General features: G+C 50.5%; 1 protein-coding gene across 4 annotated transcripts in view; it reads left to right on the top strand.

The window, feature by feature from the left end:
- C2CD2 (C2 calcium dependent domain containing 2) overlaps positions 1-23,814 on the top strand; it is a 59,616-nt gene extending 35,802 nt beyond the window's left edge. Inside the window, exons 6-14 of one of the 4 annotated variants that reach the window (XM_060150963.1) lie at positions 2,240-2,360; positions 4,111-4,219; positions 6,298-6,362; positions 8,296-8,420; positions 8,907-9,081; positions 9,900-10,013; positions 12,430-12,557; positions 14,173-14,500; positions 22,784-23,814. In XM_060150963.1, the coding sequence (XP_060006946.1) occupies positions 2,240-2,360; positions 4,111-4,219; positions 6,298-6,362; positions 8,296-8,420; positions 8,907-9,081; positions 9,900-10,013; positions 12,430-12,557; positions 14,173-14,500; positions 22,784-23,427 (1,809 nt within the window). In that variant the 3' untranslated portion in view covers positions 23,428-23,814. Of the gene's footprint in view, positions 1-2,239; positions 2,361-4,110; positions 4,220-6,297; positions 6,363-8,295; positions 8,421-8,906; positions 9,082-9,899; positions 10,014-12,429; positions 12,558-14,172; positions 14,501-14,640; positions 15,386-16,957; positions 22,556-22,783 lie in introns of those variants that run through there. The other 3 variants (XM_060150964.1, XM_060150966.1, XM_060150965.1) reach the window with 3 other exon arrangements.
- The last annotated feature ends 3,696 nt before the right edge of the window (positions 23,815-27,510 follow it).

Genomic DNA, 27,510 nt, shown 5'->3' with positions numbered 1-27,510 from the left:
GTAACTTTTTGTTTTTTTAAGTCTTTATTGAATTTATTACAGTATAGCTTCTGTTTTGTATGTTTTGGGTTTTTGGCCACGAGGCATGTAGGATCTTAGCTCCCTGACCAGGGATCGAACCCTCACCCTCTGCCTTGGAAGACGAAGCCTTAACCACTGGAGAGCCAGGGAAGTCCCTAAAGTATAACTTTTCATATGATTTTTTGATGCAGGCTCTCGGTCTCTGGTTCCTGTTAGGGCATCACCACTGTGAATGTGTAGAGCCTGGAGACAAAATCTCTTTGATTCACTGCACAGATATCAGGGGATCACAGTGCTTTGTGGTTCGCTCTGGGTTGAAGGTTATCAGAACTTGAGAAACCTGATGCGGCAGAGGAGCAGCTGAGTAAGCAGAGAGCAGAGGGAGGGGCTTGTGGGTGTGCGCGCAGGGTTCCCAGGGCTGTGCCGCCAGGTGGGGCTCGGCCCAGAGACGGGGGGTCAGGCCAGGCTTCCCAGAGGCGAGAGCAGAGAGGCTTGGCTGTTCTCTCTTTCAGTAATTCTATCCTGGTGGCTTAGTTCAGATCAGAGCTGCCTGTTTTGAATATGACTATACATTTTTAATGTCAACATTTGAGAAACTTCACAAAATAGTAGTGCATTTTTAGAATACACTGATTCAGAAAATAAAGGGACCAGGACTACCATAAATTCAATAATGCTTTTAAATAAATTTGTAGACTGTATGTATCAAAATAACATGCATATTATATTAGGGTTCTCTAGAGAAACAGAACCAATGGATGTGTGTGTGTGTGTGTGTGTGTGTGTGTGTGTATAAAATAGCCTCCATAACTGCATGGCCAACTATATATTTATGTATAAAATATATATATTTATACATATAAGGAGGCTTATTCTAGGGAGTTGGCTCATGCTAGAGGCTGACAAGCCCCGAGAGTTGCAGGAGAAGCCAGCAGGCTGGGACCCAGGAGAGCTGATGTTTCCACTCAAGTCCAAAGACAGGGAAAAATGGATATCCCAGCTCTGAGGCAGTCAGGCGTGAGGAATTCCCTCTTATCTGAGGGAGAGTCAGCCCTTTGTTCTATCCAGGCCTTTACCTGATTGGACGAGGCCCACCGCAGTGGGGAAGGCAATCTGCTTTCCACGGTCTGTTGATCTAAATGTAAATCTCAGGCAGAAACCTCCTGGCAGACATACCCAGAATCACGTCTGACCACATGCTGGGCACCCCACGGTCCAGTCAAGTCAACACATAAGATTAGCCATCACACATACACAATTGAGAAAACATTGCATCTCCACCCCAGACATGTGGGCTGCTCTGTCCCCAGTGCACAGGGACCTGGGTCTTGAGGACTTCTGTGATTACTTCTTGGCCTCCCAGCACCTGCAGCTCACAGTGGGCAAGGCCCTGCCCTGGCTCAGAGTCATGTCTTCTAGGTGGTGACCTAAAGAACACTACAGTCACTTGAGATGTTAGTAAGCATCCCCACCCCCAAAAGCACTCTGAGGTCAGATCAGCTCTTAGGATCCCTCCCTGGGAGGCGCTCGCTGTGCAGAGGCCTGTGATGTCTCTGAGAAGCTTTCCCAGGATTCCCAAATGTTTGTACCTAAGGAGCCCCTTGTAACTAACACTCGTAGCCATGAGTGGGAGGTGGAAGCTAGCTTGAGAAAGGCTGGTCTGAAGGTGACGTCCCACAAGCTTGGGGAGCTCTCTGTTGGAAACACCTTGATGCCCATTTGAGGATATGGGGATGAAGCAGGCTCAAGGGGTACCTGCCTCTGCTTTGTCCCTAGCGTGGCACCTGGATGACACTTAGATCCTCCCCACGTGGATGGCAGGTCTGCCAGGAGGTGGGAAGTAGCCAGTGTCCTGGCTGGTGTCGCACTTAGTGCTAGTGGGCAGTGGGCCCCTGCATCCCAGGGAGGGCGCCCCACTCTGTCTCAAGCTCCTGCCCTGGGTCACGCGTGGCCCCATCTCCACCCACAGTGAGATTCAGGGGAGTCCTCTCTGGGGGAATGCTTAACTCCCTCGCTCGCTTTCTGTGGGATGTACAGGCTTCCAAGGAGGGGAAGCAGCTGTGGGTGACTGGTACCCTCCCTCCCCAGTGGTTACAGAGCAGGCCTGGGAGCCAGGCTCCCTCTGGAGGTTTTCTTGAAGATTCCTTCCGTGTAGCAGGTGTCCAGCGGCCACTGCCTCTTTGCCACGGCTCACCGTTCTTTGTCTTCCTTTTGGCAGCATCTGCAGCGCACTTCATCTACTCAGGAATCCTGCCCCCCCAAACCTCCAAGGGCTCATGAGCTCAAGCTATTGGTGAAGAATATTCGAGCCTCGCTGCTGAGCCATCCTGGTGCTTCAGGTGGGTGGTGGCGCGGCAGGGGCGCCCAGGTGAGGGCAGGGCACCCGGCTGGCTGTGGATATGACCGTCTGCGGTGTGAGCAGAGGGGAGGAGGTGCCTTGTGGGTTGTCCGTGGCCTTTGCTTCCTCCTGTGGAAGGGGGGTGCCACACGGGGGGATTATGGGTGTCCGGAAGGCTTTGGGCCCACCGGGAACCCTGTGTTGCCCAGAGAGGCTCCTATGGAGACAAGACAGAAACATTGCAGAATGGGTGATTCCTTTTCGGTGATTCTGAGTCAGTGCTGAGACCCCGGATGCCTAGTAGCCTGGGACCGGACACATCCTTCCACTGTGGTGTGGTTTTTGCTAAGAGTAGCGATGAGTTCTTTGTATTGTCTGAGAACATCGGGGTTACTTATATTTATTTGTGGGGAGTTTCCTCCTGTTCCAGAAGTGCAGGTAGGACACGCTGAACTACCTAGAAACTCTGTGAATGAAGCTGGGTATGGGTGGTGTTTTGGTAACTCACACCTCGCCCCCTGAGGCCACGCCGCTTAGCAGCCGGGAGGGGCTCCCGGGACCCAGTCGGCCAAGGTTGGGGTCCCAATTTCTAACCTCTGCCAGCAGGTCCCCATCTGAGTCAGAATCTCTCCTTGAAAGTGACTGTGGTGATTAGTAAGATGATGTGTGTAGAACACCGAACACCACCTGGTACACGGTAAAGGGCCAACATATTCCAGTCCTTTACCGTTGAATTTTTTTTTTTTTTTTTTGCGGTACGCGGGCCTCTCACTGCTGTGGCCTCTCCCGTTGCGGAGCACAGGCTCCAGACGCGCAGGCTCAGCGGCCATGGCTCACGGGCCTAGCTGCTCCGCCGCATGTGGGATCTTCCCGGACCGGGGCACGAACCCATGTCCCCTGCATCGGCAGGCGGACTCTCAACCACTGCGCCACCAGGGAAGCCCTACCGTTGATTATTGATTACACAGTATATTCACGGCTTTCTGCCATGGGGCAAGCATTGCCTCGAAGCAGACACAACTGTTCACTAGTGAAATGTCCTTTTATCTGGATCAAATACCTCCAAAAGTTTTGACTGAGCTGAGTTAGGTATAAAAACCTACATCTGGGCTTCCCTGGTGGCGCAGTGGTTGAGAGTCTGCCTGCCGATGCAGGGGACGCAGGTTCGTGCCCCGGTCCGGGAGGATCCCACATGCCGCAGAGTGGCTGGGCCCGTGAGCCGTGGCCGCTGAGCCTGCGCGTCCGGAGCCTGTTACTCCGCAACGGGAGAGGCCACAACAGTGAGAGGCCCGCGTACCACAAAAAAAAACAAAAGCAAAAAAAACAAACCTACATCTTTGTAAGAGGGAAATGGGTTCTCTGGGAGGTATCCCCAGATTTAGCAGTTACCCCAGATGCCCTTCCTTTTCCAAGCTGTTAGTTTTGTCCAAAGTGAGGCCCACATCTCTGCTGGAGTAATGTTGCCCCCAGGGAGGGCCCTCACCAGAGACCTGTGCCCGCAGTCAGAACCGAGGGGGGAGCAGGGGCACTTGGGGCAGCCCAGGGCTGTGGACATCCAGTGAGTATCCCCAGATGAGGTGCTTTGAGAGTTTGTAAATGGCAAATGAAAGGAACACTGGACCCTCTGAGCCACAGGTCCAGTGAGCCAAGACCAGACATTAAACTCAGCCTTTCTTTTAGATGCAAAATGTCTTAATGCAACTAGAAAACAAAAATAAAAGCCAATATGGTGCCCCTCTGTTTGATTACAGGCAACATTAACCCAGTATGTGTAGTTCAGCTGAATGATCCCATCCAGAAGTTCTCCAGCACCCTCTCGAAAAACACTACCACCCTCACCTGGGAAGAAGAATTCACCTTGTGCGTAAGGGGCTGGGGTTTCCATGGCCACACCTACTCAAGACTGCCAAATTCTAAAACCATTCTGCAGCACTGTTCATACAAAAGAAGGGAGGGAGGGAGGAAGGAAGGGAGGGAGGGAGGGAGGAAAAAAGAAAATATAAAAAATTAAAAAGAAGTATATTAAGCATTGGAGGAAGCTGTAAGTCAGACATGGATTTCTTTTTGAAGGCAGCTCTTAGTATCGATTCACTCCTCACCGACATACCCACGCCCTGCTGTGACAAGAGATCTGTCGTTGGGCCTTCCACTTGCTTTAGAAACACACACCTTCCAGAGCAGAATGGAAGGAAACTTCCAACTGATACCAAAATCTGACAAAGAGAATGGAAAAAAAGGAAAATTGTAGACCACTTACAAATTATGATGTAGGAATTCTGACTAATGTATTATCAAATAGAATCCAGTAGCACATTAAAAATAATACACCAAGACTGACTGAGTTCATACCAGAAATGCAAGGATGGTTTAATGTGATGAGATCTATTAATGAAATCCACTGTGTCACTAGATCAAGGGAGAAAACAAACTTATTATTTCTCTGTATGCCCAAAAGATATTCAGTGACATTTAATAACCATTTCTAATTTTTAAAACTTAATTAGAACAAGATTTATGGTCACTTTTTTCATATGATTAAAAACAAAAAATCACTGTAAGTGATAAGTAGTAGGAACAGTCCCACTAAAGTCAAGAGAAGGATACCAACTGTTTTGTTCTAGAAGTACTAGTTAATGCAATTAGATAAGAAAAAGAAATGGTACACAAGTAAGAGGCAAAACTAATCATTACTTGGAGATAATATTATTGCATCTTTAGACTACTGCAGAAAATCAATTGAAGCTATTAGAAATGATGAATATAGGGTAGAAATAATAATATTATAAAAACTAATGTAAATAATATTTCAGTAAAGTAGCTGAGTACAAAAATACAGAAATCAATCCCTTTCTGGTGCGTAAACCATAATTAGAAAAAGTAATGGAAGAAGGTGTCCCATGTATAATATAAAGAGCCTTATAAATTATTAATGAAAATATGAGCACTCTCTTAGAAAACTGGGCAAAACTTCTGTACTAGAAAAGCAAAAGTAAGAGCCGTAGATAGCCAGAAACATCTGAAGCGATGTTCAATCTCAGTAATAGCTGAAGTAATGCAAACTTAAACAAAAGAGATTGTTTTTCGCCTTATAGGTTGGTAAAGAAAAAGTGAGAAAAGCCAGTGGAAATACTGTATGTATTAGAATAATCATTCTGGAGGTCATCAATATGTATAAAAAAAGAAAATCTCTTATATGCACGTACCTTTTGATTGACAGTTGCTCTTTTCCTAAGGAAATAATCACACAGTGTGTGCAAAGATATATGTATGAGGATATTTATCTCAGCTTGTTTATAATTACAAAATATTGGAAACAACCCATTATTAAGGGTTGGTTATTAAGGAACTGGCTGAATAAAATCTCTTAAGGCCAGAGCGTGGAATACTAGACACCTATGAAAAAGGATGTTGCTCTGTAGTTATTGACATGGAAAGATGTCCATGATATCATAAGTGAAAAAAATAGGTTACAAAGGAGGAGAGAGGTATGTTATGTTCTATATTTGTTTTCAGACAATTATATGGCTATATCTTTCAATACAGTACCTACTAGCCACATGTAGCTCTTTAAATTTCAATTAATTAAAAGCAAACAAAATTAAACCCAGTTCCTCAGTTTGCACTGGCCTCATTTCAAGTTCTGAATAGCTGTATGTGGCTAGTGGCCACCGAATTTGATAGCCTCTCTACAGAACATTTCCACCATCATTCAGAAAGTCCCATTGGATTACCCTAGGAGACCAGTCACCAAATATTAACAGTAACTATTTCTGGATGGTGAAGTTGCAGATAATCTTTGTATTTTGGTTATATATCTTTTTGTTTCTTAAATATTGATGGTGATTTGCATTCCTTTCTATCATCAGGAAAAAAAAATACTATTTCAAGAAAACAGTAAAGCATTTTTAAGGATTCATGGCCCTTCTTCCTTTCCACAGTGAGCTGAATGCCAAGTCGAGGGAGTTGCACCTGCAGATTTCAGAGGATGGGCGATCCTCAGAAGGTGGGTGGTCAGCAGGCAGACGGAGACCCTGCTCTCTGGGAGGGTCATCCAGCGGCCCTGACCAGGGCCTTGGGGTGGGGAGGGTGGGAGACCCAGCAGAGCCTCGGCCCCTCCCCCTAAGCCACTCCAGGTCTTCCTAAGGGAATGTTTGGTCGGAAGTCCATTCTGTTATTAGCAAGGTCAAACGTTTTGGGAAAGAGTATATTCAACTGGTTCTTTTCTTTTTCTTTTTTTTTTTTAAACGAATATCAAAAATCTTTTATTCAGCAGTTCTTGGCTTAGAGAAGTTCTCAACCCTCTTAGCCTTAATAGACCTTTTACTTCTTTTTTTTTTTTTTTTTTTTCCGGTACGCGGGCCTCTCACTGCTGTGGCCTCTCCCGTTGTGGAGCACAGGCTCCGGACGCGCAGGCTCAGCGGCCACGGCTCACGGGCCCAGCCGCTCCGCGGCATGTGGGATCTTCCCGGACCGGGGCATGAACCCGCGTCCCCTGCGTCGGCAGGCGGACTCTCAACCACTGCGCCACCAGGGAAGCCCCCTTTTACTTTTTTTTTTTTCTTCAGTTTTTAATTGTGTTGATACATATAACTTAAAAGTTACCATCTTAGCAACTTTTGAGTGTAGAATTCAGTGGTATTAAGTGAATTCTCATGGTTGTGCAACCATCACCGCCGTGCATCTCCAGAATTCACCTTACAAAACCAAAACTCTGTCCCCATTAGACACTCGCTCCCCAAGCCCCTCCCCCAGCCCCTGGCCCCCACCCTTCTGCTCTCTGTCTCCATGAATTACAGCTGACTCTTCCTTGTAGAATAAGCCATAGCAGCTTAACTTGGACACATGCTTTAGATACAAGTCAGCAACAAATAGAGGTAAAAATCACTAGTGAGCATGGACCTGGTGTGTATGTGTGTAAATCAGTAGTTTCAGTATTTATTAGGTTTTTAGGAATCCCTATGAACGTACCAGAATTGGGAAAGGTGACCCTTCCCTGGCTTATTCTGCTGTGAAACCTAGCCATCTGGTTACCTCCTAAAGTTACAAAGGCATAGGAAAAACAATTCAAGCTCCTAGGTAGTGGCAAGGATTTTTGAGGCAGTTTCCCTGGTTCTGTAGTCTAGAGATAACTCAGATGCCCCTGAGATAAGAACTGACATTCCAAGAGAGGGCGTGTGGTCTGAACACGGGGCGGAACCACTGTTTTCCTAATCCATTCCTGGGGCACCACCCCTGTTGGCTCCATTGGAATTTCATTCCAGTCCAGCCTGATGGGATCTATGAAATTTCAAACTTAAAAAAAAAACACAAAACCCAGAACAAACAACAACCATATAACCTTTCCTCAGGCTCATATATTTTTAACATCTTGCCCCATTTCCTTTATTATTTGTACTCACAATTGCTGGTTGCTCTCACTTTGCTCTCTCTGTCTGTCTACACACACACACACACACACACACACACACACCCCGAGGGTAAATGTGTGAACCATGTGAGTGTAAGTTTCGGGCATCCTGGCCCTTTACCCTCAATTCTTTAGTGCGTATTTCCTAAGAGTAGGGATATTATTTGTCCACAGCAAGTTATCAGCTTCCTGAGTTACACTGGTCCACTTCTTTACTGCCCAGATTCCAGTTTCCGTCAGCCAAGCCCCTGAGGTCCTTCCTAGCAGTATTTCCCCGTCCTGTGTAGGATCAGATACTACCTCTTGATGGTCACATCTGTAGCCTCCCTTGGTCTGGAACAGTTCCACAGCCTTCCTTTGTCTTTTATGACCTTGACTTTTCTAAAACTTTCTGAAACGGGAGCATCTCCCAGTGAGCGGGGCGTGTGTCCAGAGTTGGTTCTGGTTGCAGCCGCTCGGGGGCATCCTGTTCCTGTGGAACCCCATGGAGACGCCCCCGATGTTCCCTGTTTGTCCCCTGTCTCTTTAGCTCTGTTGGCGATGACGACCGTCCCCTTGGATTTGTTCAAGAAGCAGCCTTCTGGGCCACAGAGCTTTACGCTGACCAGCGGGTCCTCCTCAGGCAGCTCAGCATTGGGTTCGGTCACTGCAGAGGTAGGACGTCATTCTCTACGGTGCCCAGGCCCAGCTCAACCCACTCGAGAAAAGGGACATCTTCATTTATGTCTGTCAGGGTCTTGCTCTCGCTTGAACGTAAAGCAAGAAGCTTGTCGAAGACCTGATGTTTCCTCCCAGGCATTTCTAGACGTGAATGGGTTGCTTCCTGCCCAGGGTTGCGTTGCACTGTCTACCTGACGTAACTTTCCGTGATGCCCTTTCACGCAGGCCTAGCCCAGAAAGGGCTCTTTTATTTCGTTTGGTTCTCCAGCTTTTGTTCCCATCATTGTGTGCTGAGTGGCTGGGTTTGAGCCTGGGTCTCATCATCCTGTGTCAGTTCCGGGGAAATCGGTTAATTATAAGTTACTTATGATACTAAGCGACAGCTAAAGAAATCAGAGGTTATCGCAAAGGCAGGCAGCGCGCCATGGCGGGGTGTCCGTCTGCGCTGACTACGAAGCATGTAACCAGCCCTCTCTGCAGTTTTCCTACATAGAACCCGGTGAGGCGAAATCCTGGCAACTGCCTCCATCTGTTCCTGCTGCAAAGATAGAAAAAGACCGCACGGTGATGCCGTGCGGGACCGTGGTCACTACTGTCACTGCCGTGAAAACCAAGCCTCGCTTCGATGCAGGGAGGGCGTCCCCGCTGAGCTCCGGTGAGTTTCCTCCCCACAGAAACTCTGAAGCCACGCCTCCCCTGTAAATGTCTTGCCTCTATAAACTGCAGAGCGCTGTAGGCTGCAGGATTATCTGTAAGAAAATGTCCTGGTACGGGAAGAATGGGAATTGGCAAGGCTTCTGCATAGCTTTTTTTTTTTCAGACAATTATCTTTCTATCTTGTCAGACACATGACAAGCCAAAGCAAGGTTCAAACCTGTAGTGAATTCTGAAGGTAAAATCTAGATACTAGATGAAATATCCTGTTACATTAAGTACTCCATGAGGTTTACGTGGGGACAGCACACTATCTTGAAACATTAGATGTGAGCGGCCAGCATAGAGTTTCTTATGGTAAAAGCCATTCATTCGAAGGCTTGACGTGCAGTCATTTTACATCTAGCCGAATTCTGTACCTGTCCCCATGGCCACCGCCCTGGAGACAACTTCTGTAGAAGTGTATGATTTATTATTTTTTTAAATTTATAATGTGTTCCTGCCTGTACAAAAGTATTATCATCCCAGAATAAATCACCTGGCACTGTTCTTGAATGCAAAACAGAAAGTGAGATTCCAGTTTAATCAAAAGGTTTCTGAAATTTTATTTAAACCTGGGCTTCCAATGCCCCTTTTGGGCATTCCTCCCCTCCCCAAAAAAAGAATCAGAGAGGTTGTTAAAAATATCTTAGGGTTTGCCTCTTACCTTTTCCAACTGCATGAAGTAGAGTTGAAGTGAGGTGTGATTTCACTTCCCGGTAACTGTAAGAGTCAGACAGCTTTCGGAGGGCTGTTGTAATCAGGATGTCTCCCGGGCAGAATCTCCCCTGAGGACACCTGTGAAGGTGAAGGTCATCGAGAAGGACATCTCCATCCAGGCCATCTCCTGCCACGGCGCCCCCGTCAGCAAGATGTTCTCTTCCTCAGATACAGGTAACGCAAGGCCACTCGAGATGGTCCCCGCTCAGCTCCTTCAGGCTCTGCCCTCGAGCCCCGCATCTGGTGAGAAGGACGCTTTTCCTTTGTAGAGTTTGGGGAGAGGTGTTTTAATAAAGTAAGTGAGGAACTAACTGGAAGGAGAGAAGGGAAATGGAAGTCGACGGAAGACCAGGTGTGGCGTGGGCATCCCTGCCTTACGTTTTAGGGAACACTTGAACAAAGGAAGCGCAGAAAGCCAGCTGTGCCTCACTGTGTCAAATTTCTGAATGTTATTTTTTCTCTTATTCAACGTACTAGTTCCACGGATGTCATAAAATAAGCAGGACTCGGGGGCCATAATCATAAAGGCAACTTTATTTTGTCCCCCACTGTCCCCTGAAACCTGTTTAATAGGATTAGTCTCCCCTGGAACTCTGAAAGCAGATTTCCCACTTTTATGGTCGCCTGTGTCACTGTCTCTTGGAATCAGAGCATCATCTAAATTGGGGGGTTAAATTTTCTCCCTTCGCTCACGTGTGACCTGCAGTCTGAGAAGGGCTGGGTGGGCAGCTTCTCCCCACCGCCGTCCACTGAGTCCTGTTTCTGACCCTGCCAATGTCAAGGACAGGACAGGGAGGGATAGGCAGTGGGCAGGCAGCTCTCATGTGATGCCTGCTGTCTTGGGATGGCCGTGTGTTCTCCGAGCCTGGCGGAAGTGGAAAACTGCCTCTTTCCCTGTGGGAGCTTCCCTGGTTGTTTGGAAGCTGCAGGGTCCCCCCAGCTGCAAAATCCTAGACAGAAGCAGTGCCCCTCATTGGCCGCTCCTGGGGGCCCTGTCTCAGCTCTGCTTTGTACCACGGGGGCACCTTCGCCGCGGGCTGACGTCCCTGCTGTGGCTCCCCCTCTGGTCTGTGGGTGCTGGCAGCCCACACCGTGCAGCCAGGAGCCCTGCAAGCTTCCTCAGGCACAGCTGGCTCCTGGACGGGCTCGCCGAGGAGGGACAGAAGCTCTGGGCTCCGCGCCCCCCCGACTGGTGTCCCACGGCCTGGGACCCACAGCGCAGCCCTCTCCCCAGGCGTCCTCACCACATCCCGCTCTTCCCCCCGGGGTCGGCAGCCACAGAGTTCTCAGCCGCTTGGTCCCTCGCCACTGCCTTGGGAAATGTAGCATCTGTGTTTTTAGAGAGATTTTAATAGTACCTTACATCCAGTGATTCCTAAAGGCTTTCTTCCATTTTATCACTTCCGACAGGCCTAGTTTCTTGAAACCAAATCCACCTCTACTTCCGAGAAAGATGCTGGGCTGGCCTTCTCTTAAGGGCCTTTCTAAACCCTCCTGGCATTGACCTAGACATTTTCTAGGAAGTTCTAAGTTGAGAAATTTTTTTCTGTAAAAAACATTCTCAGGAATTAAAATTCCTTTACTACTTTGAGTTGATATCATAAATTTTTTTGTTGTTTAACTGAAAGTTATCATAAAGTTTTATGTGTATATGTTGACCAAAAAAAGTTGATCTTCCTTTTGTGGGATATCAATGTGTGTTTTAAGTCGTTAAAATACACACACACACACACACACACACACACACACAAAATGTAGCATCTGTTGTCAGCGGGTCGAGGCCAGACTGAGAAAAAGTCCTGGTAACATCCTGCCCCTTAATCCCATTGTCCTTTCCATCTTCCTGCCGCAGCAGACACCTTAGTGTGAGTTCCAGCAGCAGCTCTGCGTGGGAGAGACCTGGCGGGGCATCTGAGCTCCTCCGCCCACCTGTCTGTCTCCTACCTGCCCCATTTCTCAAATGGAAACTGAAAGGCACCTCCCTCAGAGGGCTTGGGGTTAATTACCTGAAATAGTGTGCACGGAGCTCCTTGCAGGGCACAGGTCCGTGTTAAGCCCTCCCCGGATGTTGGCCCGGGTGTGGAATTAACCCTGGGAAGAAGCAGCTTCTGTGAACCAGCCCTCGGTCACCCTGAACACTAGTTTTTGTGTTCAACCACTCCTGGGAGGGCCAGGGAGTAGCTGCGTTGCCTTTCAAAGTTCACAGTCTCCCCAAAGCTCAGAGGTTTCTGTTTTTCACCTCAATCGAGGCATATTTACATTCATTAAAGTGCGTGATTTGAAGCGTACACCTCGGTGAGTGTGTGTAACCACAGAGCATCAGCTCCAGACCCAGGGGCGTCACCTGTCCTGCTCGTGAAGTTTCCCCAGAACCCAGCCGTGGACACTTTGACATCCGGCCTCTGCTTCCTAGCTTCCAAGTCAGCTTGCAGTACTTGTGATGGGCCGGCTGCCCACGAAGTCACTGTCTGGCCCTTTACAGAAAATACTTGCCAACCCCCTGCTTAAAGACCAAATCTGTTGCTGCAGAAGTTCCTGCCAAAGCTTCAGATTTCGTTAACGTGCTTCACGCCCGCTTTTCCTCCGGCAGAGCTACTGGTGCTGAGCGGTGCCGACCCGGTGGCCGAAGTCGCCATCCGACAGCTCAGCGAGTCCTCGAAGCTGAAGCTCAAATCCCCGCGGAAGAAGAGCACGATCGTCATATCTGGGGTCTCCAAGGTGAGCCTCTGCCACTCGCCCTGCGTCAGCCCGTCCCCAGCCCGTGATCAGCTCCGGCGAGCTCCACCCCCAAATGTCAGCTTACATTCCCTCACCCACGAGGGGTCATTCGTGACGCAGCTTATCCTGCTGAGGAAGGAAACTTGAAAGTTTCTGACCGGGGATGCTTTGGTTGTCGAGAGGTTGGTCAATCATGTGAAGAAAACTTATTGAAAGAGAAAAGACCAGCGTGATGTCAACTCCCCTTTGGGGCAGAACCTCCACCCTCGTGGCTGCCCCATCCTGGGGAGCTTTCACTTCACACATTACACGTTTCCAAACCGTTTCCATTCTGCAGTGAATGTGTATGCCTTTCGCGATCAGAGAAACGAAGCTTGTTTTAAAACTTATCCTGAGCCCCATTGCTTCCTTCTCCTGCTCTGTGACCTTTGTCCAGAGCAGCTGGCGGGTGCGAGGCGTCCCTGGCGGACGCCGGGCAGGCAAGGGCCCACATTACAGTCCCTTACCCTTTTTAACGTTTCAGAACAAGCAAGGAGAATGTGAGCAATGGAGGGGTCGGTGGGACATTGGGTAGCTGGGAGAGGATGAGGAAGATGAATTTTTGGACACGGAGGGTGGGTTGATACTTTGAGGGCATGAGAGGGTGGGGCGGGAGGGCATGATGACAGTTGACCCCTTGGCTACTGGGAGAGGAGCCAGAACAGGTCCTGGGAGGCGCCAGAGGTGAGTCACCAATGTGGCCTTAGTGTCCAGGGGCCGGGTGAGTCTCTGGGCTTACCTGCGTGCGCTTCCAGAGGCAGCCAGCAGGGGGCGATGGCGTCCCTGGAAGCGCCTGGATGGCGCTTTTCTTTAGGATGAATAAATAAATGAGTGAAATAAGGGCAAGGCTCGTGACCGTCTCCTCCTCTGTGCCTTCTCTGAGATTTTATTCTAGATCATTTAGTCCATCCAACCGACTGCAGTTAATATCTTTGCTGATGACAAAATTCTCCCAAACTGAGTCAGTGGGCACTTCTGACTTGGCTCAGAAAAGGGCAGTTGTCACCTATCACTTAGCAGACTCTCCTGTGCAACTGCCACGCAGATCAGGAACAGCAGACCGGCCCCCAGGTACCCGCCCCCCCCCCACCGCCATGTCCCTGCAGCCACTTTCCTGCCCTCCAGCGAACCACTTTCCCACCCCCAAGCACCTACATCTCCTTTACGTATAAATATAACTCTTAGGATGCAAAGTGCATAGCGGTCAGTTCCTCCGTGCAGGAAACACAAAAGTGCTGTGGGAACAAAGGTTAAAGATAAATGGAATCTGGTACCCCGGAGCTCACATCCTCCGTCACCCTGTCTGCCAGCCCATACGTAGGAAGGGTGCTCTTCCCCCAGACCCCCCCAGCCTGCGACCTCGGGCCGACCCTCCGCCACAGGAGACCTTCGTCCACTGCGTTTCAGCCCGTGCTTCCCTTACCTGCCTCCTTGGAGGGCCGGGGTGCCTTCTGACGCTGAAACCGCCAGCCAGGATGTTTGGACAGGGCTGCTGAGGCTTCTCCTCGCCCGCTGCTTCTTCCAAGTATCCTTGGCATCTTCCTCACCCTGACTTTGTCTCTCACCCCCCGGGTAGACCTCACTATCTCAGGACAACGACACCTCCCTGATGCTGGACTACGCAGCCTCCATGGACAGCACCTGCCAGAAGGGTGCCCCAGACCAGCCAGGGGCGGCCGTGGCCCCTGCCCCACCCGAGGAGGGGAAGGAGACCCCCGCAGGGGCCCGGCTGGCCCTGGAGCCCCAGGAGACTGAGCTGGATTCCTGGGACTTGGAAGAGGAGCCACCGGCCGGGGCCGGCGCGTGGGGTGGCCAGGCCCCGCGGGACCCCGCTGGGGATGAGCTGTCGGAGCACTCCCTGAGTGTGTCTGAGCTGGAGCCGGGCACTTCCCAGAAGCGTAAAGGTACCAGCCCCTCCCGTGCCCGCCCCGCCCACCCCTCCTCACTCCCCACCACTCCCCCCCGCCCCACGGCTTTGCTCTCCTACTAGTTCCAAGCTAAGCAAGTTCTCACCCTCTGCTTTCCTTCCCTTCTCCTCTATAAGGGCACCCCACCCTCAGCACCCCTACACCTGCAGAAACACCTGCGCTGAACATCCGAGCCCATTTAGAGCCCGTGGGCAGGGGCAGGGGGTGCGGGCTGCATTCAGAATCCTTCCCAGTGTGAGCGGCCGGGTCGTCTCGCTTCATTTGTGGAGGCAACTCGTGTTCATGGCTAGAAGCGCCCCTTCCTCTGTCTGGGCACTCCTCCCCGCAGGAGTAGAAGTATCCAGAGCATTGACAGGGGTCACCAAGAGCCAGGTACCACGATTGAGCCAAAGAGACCAGCCGGGCAGAGACTGGGCTTCCCTCAGCTGCGGAGATGGGCACCCCTCCCCTTGTGTGCCTCTCAGACTCCCCCCACCCAACGGAAAGCAAACCAGACTTCCCCACTCGACCCTGACAGGGTCCACGGGGAGAGGAGCGCCCTAGAAAATTAGCCATTAACTTAGTATGTGTGCAGTGGTGAGCGAATCACTGCATTGGAATAAGCGACCGTTTCCCGTTAGCGCTAATCAGTGCTATAAATCTGTAGATGTCTTCAACGCGTGCAGTTTTTCCCAGACGGCGCTTTGGCACGATGGTGACCTGAAGATACTTGCCGAGGGAATGTAGTCCAGAGGCTCGGGCCAGTTCTAGATATGAGGCTTCAAGACTCACTGAGTCTCAGCTCCCTCCTCTGTAAATGGGGATGTGCCCACCACGTGCGCCCACCTCCCCGAGAACCCCACCGGCCAGGCGGTAATAGGAGAGCCCAGGCAGGGGCCGGAGCCAAGCCAGCCGTCCTGGGTGCAGCTCTGCACCAGGTCCCGGCTCCCCCGCGAGTGTGGACATTAGGAGTCTCGGCCACTCGGGTCGGGAGCCTTGGGGAGCTGCTCTGTTCTTGGTGCCACGGGCCAGGGGTTCCTACGTGGGGTGATCGTGCCCCCTCCCCGGGGGGCACCGGCCATGGCTGGAGACCGTTTCAGTTGGCACAGCTGGGGGCAGAGGGTGCTGGGGGTTCCGGTGGGTGGAGGCCAGGGGTGGCGCTCAGCACCCCACCACAGCATCCCGTGGCCCCGGCGTCCCCAGGGCCGAGCCGAGAGCCCCGCCGGGGCAGGTCGGCAGCCTGCCTGGCCCTCCTCTTTCCCGTTCGCTTCCTGGGCTCCCCCATGACCCACCCCTCGCCGGAGCAGAGCGGGACAGACGGGGTGGAGGCCAAGGAAGAGGTGGAGAGAGAGGAAGAAGCAGGTTCCTGGGTGTGATTTCCAGACCCTGCGATGGAGATCGGGCTCTATCTGCCTGCCTCCCGGGCTTGGCCCCTCATCCCGAGGACCCTGTCGGGGCGCCGGGAGCAGCACGGCAGTGAGCACCGCCCTCTGTGGTGGCTCCCTGGCTTCTGTTCTGGAAAAGGTGGCCCGACCGCTGGTACACAGCCCGGCACGTGCCCCCGGCCTGGGCTTTGTCTTAGGGCCAGAGCAGCCCAAGGAGGCTCCCCTGGACCTGAGGAAGGCAGGTGGGCGCTGGGCAGGGTGGAGTGCAGGTGGGGTGCCCTGTCTGTGACCTGATGGACCAGCAGGCCACCTCCTCTTCTCACAGAACCCGCCCCCCCTCCCGCCCGCCGTCCGTTCATTCTGGAAGGCCGAGCCTCACCACCCCGGGCCCGTTCGGAGACTGCTGCTCCTTCATCCCATCCCTCCTGCCCTGCCCCCCTCCCTCCCTCTGCTGTCCCTTCCGGGGAGCTCTTTCCCTTGGGTTTCCGTCCTTGCTGTGTCCTGGCCACCCCGCTCCTCTCCCGTCACCGGCCAGGTGGATGACACCCTCACTCTTGGGGACCTGGTGCCGGCAGGTGTGCCTTTTGCTCCACCCTGAGGCCTGGCAGCTGGGGCCGGGCACGGACGCTGAGCCAGCGGTCATGCACCTCACTCTTAGCGCTGCACAGACCCGGGAGCTTTTAAAGGGACACACTGGGCAGCGTTTTAAAAATTGCTTTTCATTCCATTGTTTCCTGAGAGATTTGCACTCGGCATCTCTACGAGATACTGTCAGAACCTTAGATGATTACGCTTTATGGGTACCAAATAGTTTTCCTTTTCCACCAGAATTTCTTCCAAACTGGTGATCTAGGGGGCAGCTCTGTGGAGTTTTCTCTCCTTTGTAAACTGAAGCCTATTTTTCAGTTCAAGAACCACCTGCATCCCCTGTCATAGGAAGGAGTTGGCTCTAGCTTTCCAAGACTGCCTATTTAGAATTCCCCTGGAACCCTGCTGATTGGAAATGTACGTGCGGTCATGATGCAGCCGGGACAGGAAATGCATTCCTCAAATTTGGTTTCATTTTTAGCTTAACAAAGCATTGATGTGCTGGTACAAATACGTGAATGTACTTAATACAACCGAACTCTACACTTAGAACCGGCTACGATGGTGCATTTTATGTTATGTGTATTTTACCACAAGTAAGAACAGAAGCATTGGTGGAGACTCTGAAAAATATTAAAAAGGAAAAAACAAACCTCTCCAAGCAAACTGCGCAGTAACGTCCCATGTTGTGTATAACGCAAATGCTTCAAACTCTTACGTCTCTCGTTCTGATTTTGCTGTTGCAAACTTTTCTTTTCACCTCTTCCTTCTCTCCATCCCTGCTCATGCCCTTTAACTTAAGAGGATCGCTATGCCAACCAGAATTAATTGCCTACACAGTAAGTTATTTTTGTTTTATATATATATATTTTTAATTAAGTATAGCCTTGCTATGAGAAGAGCACATATTGTAACTAAGCCGGAAGTTCACCCCTCCCCCTCTTCCTTTTCCCTCCCATCGCTTTCCACTTGGACCGTCCCGGTTGCCAGTTTTCCCATCTTCCTCCTTCAGAGTGCCCTGGTCTGGTAGTAGAGGGTCATCATCTCAGGGGAAGGCATCCCTGTGTTAGCTGACGTGACAAAACCACCTCGCCAAGAAATTCAGACAGACCGACTCCCTTAATCGTCCTTGGTGCTAAAAAGTCGTCACTTCTGTGACTGGGCCTTCCGTGGTTCCCCTTGTAATCTAAAGCTGTTCTTTGGGCAGCAAACTATAATTTATAAGGTTGCTTTCGGTCACTGTTTTCCTACCTATAAGATGTTAAGATGCATTCTTCAATGAGCAATTTACGTCTGTTGAACTGAGATGAGTGGGAATAAATTTGGGAATTTTGCAACATTAAAGCTATAATTTAGAATAATTATTTTTAATTCCTTCATATATCTGTTTATACCTTAGCCTTATGATGTCTTTGTATTAACCTTTAGTCTTAGGATTGTTTTTAGAACCCGGGAAAGATTTGTTTTCTTCCCTGTCCCATCTAAGATTTTGGTTCTTTGCCTGAAATTTCACATAACCTGTTTCCAGATCTTACCTTCAGGCATCTTTAAGATTGGGAGTGAGGCCTGCGTCTTGCTTCTTGTTGTGCGGATGAGGTAGCCCAGAGTGAAGGAGGTGGGCTTATCAAACCCAAACGGCCCCAGCGGCCTTGCCCCATTGATGTGAATTTCCCTTTCAGCAAAGGGTGACAGATTCTGTGGGCCCAGAGTCAACTGTGACATACCAAACTGGAGCTCTTCTCTCGGCCAGGGTTCTCCAGGGAAGCAGAACCAATAGGTTCTGTATTTCAAGGAGCCGGTTCGTGTTGATGAGTCTGAAATCTGCAGGGCAGGCAGGAGCTGGCGCCGCAGTCTTGGGGCAGAATCTCCGCCCCGGGAACCTTCCTTTTTGTTCTCAGGCATTCAGTGATTGGATGAAGCCCACCCACCTCACTCCGGGTTATCTCCTAGAGCTCAGGCACTGAGGGAGATCTGGACCACATCGACCAGGAGCCTTGCCCTGCGGCACTCAGCTCAGCACTGGGATGGAGTCACTGGGCGTTCTGGGACAAATTGGCACAGAAAACCGAGCTCCGATGTCCACTGGTCACAGCGGCGCCTCACGGCGCCACCTGCCAGCAGCCGAGGGGGCCCTGGCCCGTCTGAGCTACGACCTCACGCCCACCTGTGGTGCGGCCACATCAGCGTCCACTGAGCCCGCCTGTGGCCACGTCCTTCCGGCGTTACTTACCCCAAAGGTCGTGTGCTTTACTGGCCAAGTTTAAACGGACGATAACATTTTTATTTAGTCATGAAAATGGAATAACCTCTGTCTGTGCTGGTTATATTTCATGTTTGCCGAGTTAGTCTGTGGACCCTGGAGATGGGCTCACATTGCTAGAATGTTCTGTCCTACCCAGGCCGCCAGCATGCCTCTCGGGAGATTTACATCATCCTGGAAAGCCTGTCAGAGTCGTTCCCAGAGAGCAGGGCTGTGCTCTGCGATCCCTCTGGGAGCTGCATCCGTCTCGCCCTCCAGAGGCTTCGCCAGCGGCCACCCGCAGACCGGCGCTCCAGACGCCTACTGGCCACTTCCAGCTCAGATGCCATCCTTAGCGGCACAGAAGAGCCAGGCTCGAGAGCACGGCTTTGTAGGGCGAGCACGTCACCCCTCCGAGTCTCTGCTTCCCTATTTGTAAGCAAGAGATAAGAGCACCCTCAGAGGTGGCTGGGAGACGTAACCGGGGCCCCAGCCTGTAGATTTGCAAACCTCTGTGTCTCCCCTCACATGACTGTCCTCTGTCCAAGAAGCCGACGTCCCCACAGAAGCCATGACAAGTGGTGTCAAGTTAGGGGAAACGCGGACCTGGTGAGCCGTGCACGTGACCTCAGGACGAAGCACACCAGGGTACACGTGACAGCATCCGGTTCAGGCGGTGACGCTGAACAGGCAAAGTTAACAGCATAGCACACCTGCTCCAGAGGGTGGGCGTAAGGACCAAGAACAGAAACACCGCGTGGCAGGCCTGTTGGGGCAGCACAGGTCCGCAGCCGACATGGCGCTGGCTGGGGCGGGGACACTGTTGAAACAAAGCACAGCCAGCAGGGCCGTTTAAACAGTTACGGCCAACACATCTCTACCAGCTCTGCTCCCAGGACGCAAGTCCTTGCTGTTTTATGTTAATGTGACGAGAATTTGAAGTTTAGGCGTTTCAGGTGCAATGTCATCTAAACGAGAGAAAGCGACCGCTCAGAAGTGTGCAGACTCCCTTTTTAAGGAGTTTTGAGCACAGCTGCCCCTTGCCTGTTCCTGTGTTCTGTTTTCTCGCTCAAGCCAGGGTGCAAAGCCAGACCTTCAGAACCAGATGCTGTGCCCTGCAGGCTAGGCTGCCATGTCCCCATCTCCCGTCCCGCACGGCCCTGAGATATTAAAACGTGAAGGGGCATCAGGAAACTATGTAGAAGAAAGTGAACGCCCTGCTTACCTTCTGCCCTCTGGTCTGGTCCCCGGTGCTGACGTCTGTGTCCTTAGCAGTTTTCCACGTACCAAGTACTGATGGTGGTTTGACCAGACCTTGGTGGGTGGTTTCCAGCCCCAGCTGCATGTTAGAAAGACCTGGGATTTTTTAAAAGATGCTGATGTCCAGATGTCTCCCCAGAACCCCTCACATCAGATTCCCCAGGGCTGGGACCTGGACGTCTGGAGTTTTTCCAGGTTGCTGGCCGACTCCAGTGTGTCTTGGGGCTGAGAAGACGGCTGTAGCATCTGCCCTCTGCCCTGATCTAACACGGGGCGTCCAGGGTCCGAGGATAAACAGGAGGACGTGGCCGCTGCTTCAGGACGCTCATCTTAAGTCACATCCTCCCCTGCCCTTTCTTGTCTGTGTTAGATTCCTGGGGCTGCTGTAACAAAGTACCGCAGATGGGGTGGTTTAAACAACAGAGATTTCTTCTCTCTGAGCTCTGGAGGCTGGAAGTCCACGATAAAGGTGTGGCAGGGCTGGTTCCTCCTGAGGCTACGAGGGAGAATCTGTCCCAGGCTCTCCCCCAGCTTCTGAGGGTTTGTTAACCATCGTTGTCACTCCGAGGCTTGCAGGCGCATCACCTTGAGCTCTGCCCTCATCGTCACGTGGCGTCTCCCTGTGTGTCTCTGTCCAAATTTCCCGTTTCTATAAGGACAGTAGTCATACTGGATTAGCACCTGTCCTAATGACCTCACTATAACTTCATTGCCTCTTTAGTGACCGTATCTCCAAACAAGGTCACGTTCTGAGGTGCTGGGGTTCGGACCCCAACATAAGAATTCTGGAGGGACACGATCCAGCCCATGACACCACCCCCGCTCACACCTCAGACCTTGGCTCCAGACCCCAGACTGAATTTCAGCACAGGGACGTGTATGACCTGGGCTTTGCAGATGGAGCCTTCCAGGGGAGATATCCTCTTTCTGCCGGGCTTCCACATCCCTAGATCTGCAGCTGGCCTGGGGGATGGACTGGTCTGTTCCCCTCTCCACACTTCCATCCCCTGCCCCCTGCCCCGGGGAGATGGGGGTGGGGTGTGGCATTAGGGTCCAGGTTAACGGAGTAGGTCCATCAGACCTTCCTTCCTCTCCTCTGTTCCAATGTGACAGCCCCCCATTCACGTGCTATTTGGGGGCTCCAAGCTTAACCCAAAGCAGGTACCTAGAGGTCAGAAATACCTCCTAGGTCCCCCCCCACCCCAATCTGAGGTAACCTGGTCAGGCTGGGAGGCCCCGGGACTTGCAATATGCTGGGTAACTGACCGGTGGGCATCACTGCATCTGCCCCCGGGACTGGCCAGAGTCCAGAGTCAAGCCCTGTCGGTGGTGGTGACCCCTGCCGTAACACACCCTACCCGGTGGTTTTTTGAGATACGCTGCATCCTACAGGGATTGGAACGGCTCCCGGAACAGACCTTTCTGGCCCAAGGAGAAGCCCGTTGAGCCTAAAGCCACTGACACTTGTATACTCAGCCTTCTGCTTCATCCCTTTGCAGCCTTCCTCAGCCCCCCGTACACCGCCTCCAGCTTTAGACAATGGTAGAAAATGTCCGAGTGAGTCTTCGCAGTAGGTTGATTGGACCCAAAGAGCATATGAAAAACAAATCTCTTGGACAGCTTTGACCGAGTTAAACTCGGCGCATCCCTGGAGCTTTGAGCTGTGTTCTGCTGCTTAACCCAGGCAGAGCAAGTAGGACACGCATCCTTTTTTTTTTTCTTCATTGTTAATTGGAAAATTTCTTTTTTAAAATTTTTTTTATGGAAGTACAGTTGCTTTGCAATGTTGTGTTAGTTTCTACTGTACAGCAAAGTGAACCAGCTCTACATATATATATATATATATATATATATATATATATATCCCCTGGGACATGCATCCTTAAGTTCAGGTCCAGTAAATGGCCTCTTAAAGTCACGGGCGTGCTGGTTTTCCCGAGGTAAGTGCTGATTATGCAAGGGTCTGTGCATAAGGCTGAGTCAGATTCCACAACTGTCCATACATTTCACGTAGAAAAGCAAGTGATGCCTTCCAGCCTCCCGTCTGGATAAACCAGGATGGTGTCTGCGTATGTCATAGGTGTTGAAGTATTCTTTGTATCTGTCGTGAAAAGAATGGATTTTGCCAAATTAGCTGTAAAGCTCCTGATTGAGATGGTCAGGCCATTCTTTCAAAGTCACTAACACCTACATGCACGCGGTCATGGGTTTCCCAGCCTGGCTGGAAGGGCCCCCTGATCCCCCTGAGCCTTGTTCATAGGATGTGAAACTAGTTTGTGAAAATGGAAGCAGGTTAGTGGGCTCTGGCCATCGATATGTTAGCTGGCATTTAACCTTTAAGGAACCATTGCCGTGGAAATCAGTGCCGCTGCTAATTTTTTTTCTATTTCATATTGCACCACTTGACGTCATATACAGATAGGTCGAAGCAAACAAAATTGAGGGGTTTAGGTCTAAAGTGGTCAAGTAACAGACATCTCATGTGACTTAGCCTGATACACACGTGCTGGATCTGAAGTTGTAAAAGATCTTCCTTCCCTTAAAAGAATAAATGTTACTTAAATTTCCTAAGAGAGTGAATACCATTGTTCTCAGAGTCCTTAATTTGGTTTTAATAGCATGAGCGTCCTTTCTGGGGCACAAAGCACTCTGCCGTTTATACCCCTCCTCGTGATGGGGAGTCTCTGAAAGTCAGGGATCTAGACGCCTGCCTGGGAATGGACTCCAAGTGACCTACCTGCTCACTGCGCCTTGGAAGCACCTGTGCTGTGCTCAGGCCAGACCTAGCTGCCTTTCTTGTGCCAACAGGGAGGCGCGTTGCAGTCACAGGCTGCCTTCTATTAGAGTCGCTGGAGGGAGCCGCCTGCCTTCCTTTCCTCCTGGACGCGTCGCCCACCGGGCTTTTCACCCGCAGCCCCGCTGACCCCGTGCCTTGCTCTTGCAGGAGGGATTTTAAGGAAGGGCGCGAAGCTGTTCTTCCGCCGGCGGCACCAGCAGAAAGACCCCGGCCTGAGCCAGTCCCACAACGACCTGGTGTTCCTGCAGCAGCCGGCGGGGCTGCGGAGGAAGGGGTCGACGCTTGCCCGGTTCCTGAACAAGAAGCTGCTCTCCAGACACCGGGGCCAGAGCACTGCAAACGGCGCCCCCCTGGACCCCTGCCCGTAGGCCGGCGCGCGCCTCCTTCCCCGCGATGCTGCAGACGTGGACCCTCCGTAGCCACCCGCCAGGACACAGCCAGAGGGCCCGTGAGTTGTGGACGGCCTCCCTGTCCCCAGTCTAGCTGGGGTTTTTTCCAACAATTTCATCTTTTAAAGGGGAAAAAAAAAACCAACAGAAAACATTCTGAGTCTCCAGCCAGGAGGTTTCCCCCGGAGAGAACCTACAAAGCCCAGTTTGCCACCGGAAGCCACGAGACCCGACGGCTCTGCAGCGTGGGCGGTGCTCACGTCTAAGAGTTGAAGTTAAATGGGAGAAGGCTATTTACCACTGTGTGAACTATGGAACTTACCATAAGGGGCTGTGGACGGGCAGGGGAGGGGGACAAGCTTTGCCCTCCATGCTCTAACTTTGGTCCGTGCCTGGACCACATCACAAAGAGGAGGCCGCCTCTGTGCTGTCACTGTGAACGGAATGGATGGGTCACCTCTCCTAATTGGCTGCTCAGAATAAAAAGTGCAGGCGGCCCTGAGTACTGAGGGGTGGGACACAGGCAAGAGAAATTACCATGGGAATGGAAACACTGACAAATGTAGGAAGACATTTGCCTTTGATATTAGCCATATAACTTGAAAAATTATGCAAATACTAAATATATCCTATGCATATTATGCTGAACACTTTTCTAAGTTTGCTTTGAGCCTATCTACGAGTGGGAGATATATAAATCCTTATGTGGTTTTTATATTTTTCTCTATAGCATCAGAGCTGTAATAATACGAACAGAGCAGCCAACACAGGGAATGTTTCTCTCCCGTCCGGCCTCCTTGTTCACAGAAGCGCCAAAAGATGAAGTTAGGAGCAATAGGCCACAGCTAGAGGGACACGGGCACCACACACATATGGTTTTTCTGCAGTCCGAGGTTGGTTTGCCAAATATTGCCCATAGCCGAAACAAAGTACTTTTAGGGCAAAAGAGGAAATTATTTTATGTCTCAGATGTGAGTCTTAGGAATGGAAGTTTAATAACAAATGAGCCAACCGTGCGTCACGCTTCTTCTGTGAGCTCTTCAGAATTCTACTGTGTTTAGCAACTCTTGGGATGCCCTTGTTTTGATTTCCAGTGGAAAAAAACAGTTCAGCACACGATGTTAATATCCCTACGTGTCTTCCAAACCACTTTCCTCATCTGTACGCTGTTACCCTGGGGTTCATTCACAATTTTCACATCGTCCACTCCTTCTCAATGAAACACTTTTAGGAGACATGCTTATTAAAAAGCACTTGTTGGGCTTCCCTGGTGGCGCAGTGGTTGAGAGTCCGCCTGCCGATGCAGGGGACGCAGGTTCGTGCCCCAGTCCGGGAAAATCCCACATGCCGCGGAGTGGCTGGGCCCGTGAGCCATGGCCGCTGAGCCTGCGCGTCCGGAGCCTGTGCTCTGCAACGGGAGAGGCCACAGCAGTGAGAGGCCCGCGTACCGCAAAAAAAAAAAAAAAAAAAAAAAAAAAAAAAAAAAAAAAAAAGCACTTGTTATCAGGGTGAAAGGTTTTGAGTAAGATTCATTTTCCTCCAATAAGATTTAAAGGCTACAATGAAAACTTGGCTCCTGTCACAGATGTGAAATTGGGTGAATTCCTTCCTATAGCTGCTTTTGTGAATCCTTAAACATATATTTCAGGAGTAAGAGAGCCATGGATGAGCAAAACCTTTATAAAAATCAAAATTATAGAATTTTTTCCTTTCCTTTTTTTTGAGGGAGAGATTAGAAAACTACATTAAGAATTTTGTAAAATGCACATTTAAAATTCTTAGGTATCCCAAGAATTATCGAGTAACTGTAAAATGACTTTTTCAGCATAGTTTGCTTTCAAAGATTATACTCCAATTGTAATCACTGTAAATTAGCACCTGTTATTCCAAAATATAGTATATTCATACCAAGTTAGTCCCCATAGGCTAGTAATCGCTACTAGTCTTTCTGGAACCGATGGTCTCATTAATGTTCTCTTCTACTTGAAGGATTACTGTTCTCTCTCATGTGGTCGACAGAACCTGTGACATTCCAGAATTAATTCTAAGAGGATATTGTGTGTCGAATTTCAGGCACTGATGAGAAGTAGTTAGTACAATTTGTTTTTGATTTGGAAATTCAGATGGACTCGATTTATTCAAGCGTGAAGGTGTCAAGAGTTTTAGATTCAAGTTTCTCGCTCTGAAAAGAAGTCTTAGCTGTTCCCATTCCTGAATGACCCCATGAGCATTCTGTTCTCTGCTTCATCCCTTTATCCGGGGCTCTGCTCTCTCAGCTTCCTCGTGACTTGAAACCTCTTCAGGGTCCCGGGCATGGGTCAGGTGGGCTGCGTCCACCCCGTGTGTGAGAAGCGCGTGGATTAACACGAGGGGGACAGTGTTGCTGGGAGATGCGTATTTCTTGGTGTCTATTGGACGTACACCAAGAACCCTGTACATTTGAGTCAATCCCAGAGCTTACCCTCCAGACACACACACACACAGTCACCATCAAATGGCTTTTTCTGAAGTTACGGAGGACACTAACGTAGCAGGGAATAGGATGAGAGAAAAGAAGCGTAGGGTCAGGGTCGCACCATGAGAACAGGGGCTGTATCGATACTGTGAATGTTTCCATTCCAAGCTGTTTATCCAGATCTGGTTTTTAATGATGTAGGATATTTATGTCAAAGTAAATGTCATAACATCCATCTAGATTATACACCAAATGCAAAACCTACTCATTTGTAAGTCACCTTATTATTCCCTTACCTTTTCCACACGCTGGAGTGTTCTGAGGGCTTTTGGTTTGGTTTCTGTTTTGTCTCGATGAAATCTTTGCAGAGTGGTGCTCTGAAAGCAGTTTCTCGCGAGCACTAATGTTAATGTGCGTCTGTATGTCCGGAACCAGCTGGTCACGTTGGTTTTAATGAGCTGTCAACAATTCTCCTGGATTTGTTTAAGGACGAGCCTGTGTTCTTTGCGGAGGAATGAAATGGACCTTTAGGTGTGCGTGTATGTTTTCATGTAGCGTCAACAGAAGTACCCATCTCATCGTTCCAGTTGAAAATCTGCCGTGAGGAAGAAGGTTTAGACCGAGCACTTTATTTAAATCAGGTCTCAAGTTTAAGTTCACAAGCGGCCCTGGATTCCTAGAGAGGGCTACCTGGCCTGCCGCTGCCGACCCGTCACAAGCTGGGTGCCTGTCCAGGTGTTTGACTGTTTCGCTGGCCACACCTATAGAAGAACAGTGCAGATTTTCTTCTCGAACAGAAAGGGAAAGATTCATTTACGTTGCTGCCACTCAATTCAAATGTTTTCTGAGTAACCATCTCGGCTCTCTTGAAACCTGACGGTGTAAGTTGGTGGATGTTCGAAGTCAGAACATTTAACTCCATCAGATGAAAAACAGATCTCAGCGCCGGCCTAGACCTGACGCCAGACCCTGCCTCTGCTGCCCCAAACCTGCAAAGGCGTGATGACCAAAGCAGGCGGCACAGGGACGCCAGCACTGCTAATCCTGCGAAGCAAACTCGGGTTACACCTCTCGGGTTCCTTTTTTGGGGGGGGACATTCCTACTTTCTGGATGAGGACGCATTTGAAATACAACAAACTGCCCCATTCACCCAGCTGCCAACTGGTCAGTGACGTGCCGTTTATAATTTAGGCTTGTAGGGATTTTTCCCCCCGATGTCGTATCAAAGCTGCATTTTTTTTTTTTTTAAAGAAGAAAATAAGAGGTTTTCCAGGTATGTGGAGAGGTTTGGCTTGATGACCAAGTGTGGTGATGACTGTACCCGACGATGATTGTATCCCTGGGAAGCACTTTAAAAACAGACTGCAGTCCTGCGCCAGCCCTGTGCAGTTGGGTTCATGCGGGGAAGGTGTGGCTGGAACACGAACGGTCTTTGAAGGAAATAAACGTGCCCATGCAACACTAAACATTGAGTCGTTTCTGCCGAGTCCTGCGCTGTCCCCAAAGTCCAGCGGCTTCTCTGAGGCGCCGGACTCCTGGTCTTTCCTTTGTCAGGCGCCACCCTGGTCAGCTGGCTACACCAGGAGCTGTCCTCCTAACATTCTCCTCGGGTGATTTGTAAGTCACTTAGCACCTGCTTTAGGCCTGGGGCGAAAATCATTTACTAGACCGTCCATGTCTCCCGTGAACTTTGGGATTCTGGTGAATTGTAGGTGCTGCCAGTCAGGGTCTGCTTGGCTTGGGTCCCCCAGTGGCCACGTGACCCTGTATGATCCCCAGGGACCTTATGAGGAGTGCTGTCCCCTCGGGGCGTGAAGCCTTTATCCATCCATCGCCCTCGTTGTCATCGCCCCATCCCAGCAGTCGCCCGAGGGTGGGTGCACAGTGGACACC

This window comes from Lagenorhynchus albirostris, chromosome 5, assembly GCF_949774975.1.
Source record: "Lagenorhynchus albirostris chromosome 5, mLagAlb1.1, whole genome shotgun sequence".
NCBI classification, from domain to species: domain Eukaryota; kingdom Metazoa; phylum Chordata; class Mammalia; order Artiodactyla; family Delphinidae; genus Lagenorhynchus; species Lagenorhynchus albirostris.
Note: the sequence above shows the minus strand (reverse complement) of the source record. Positions and strands in the feature narration are given on the sequence as shown.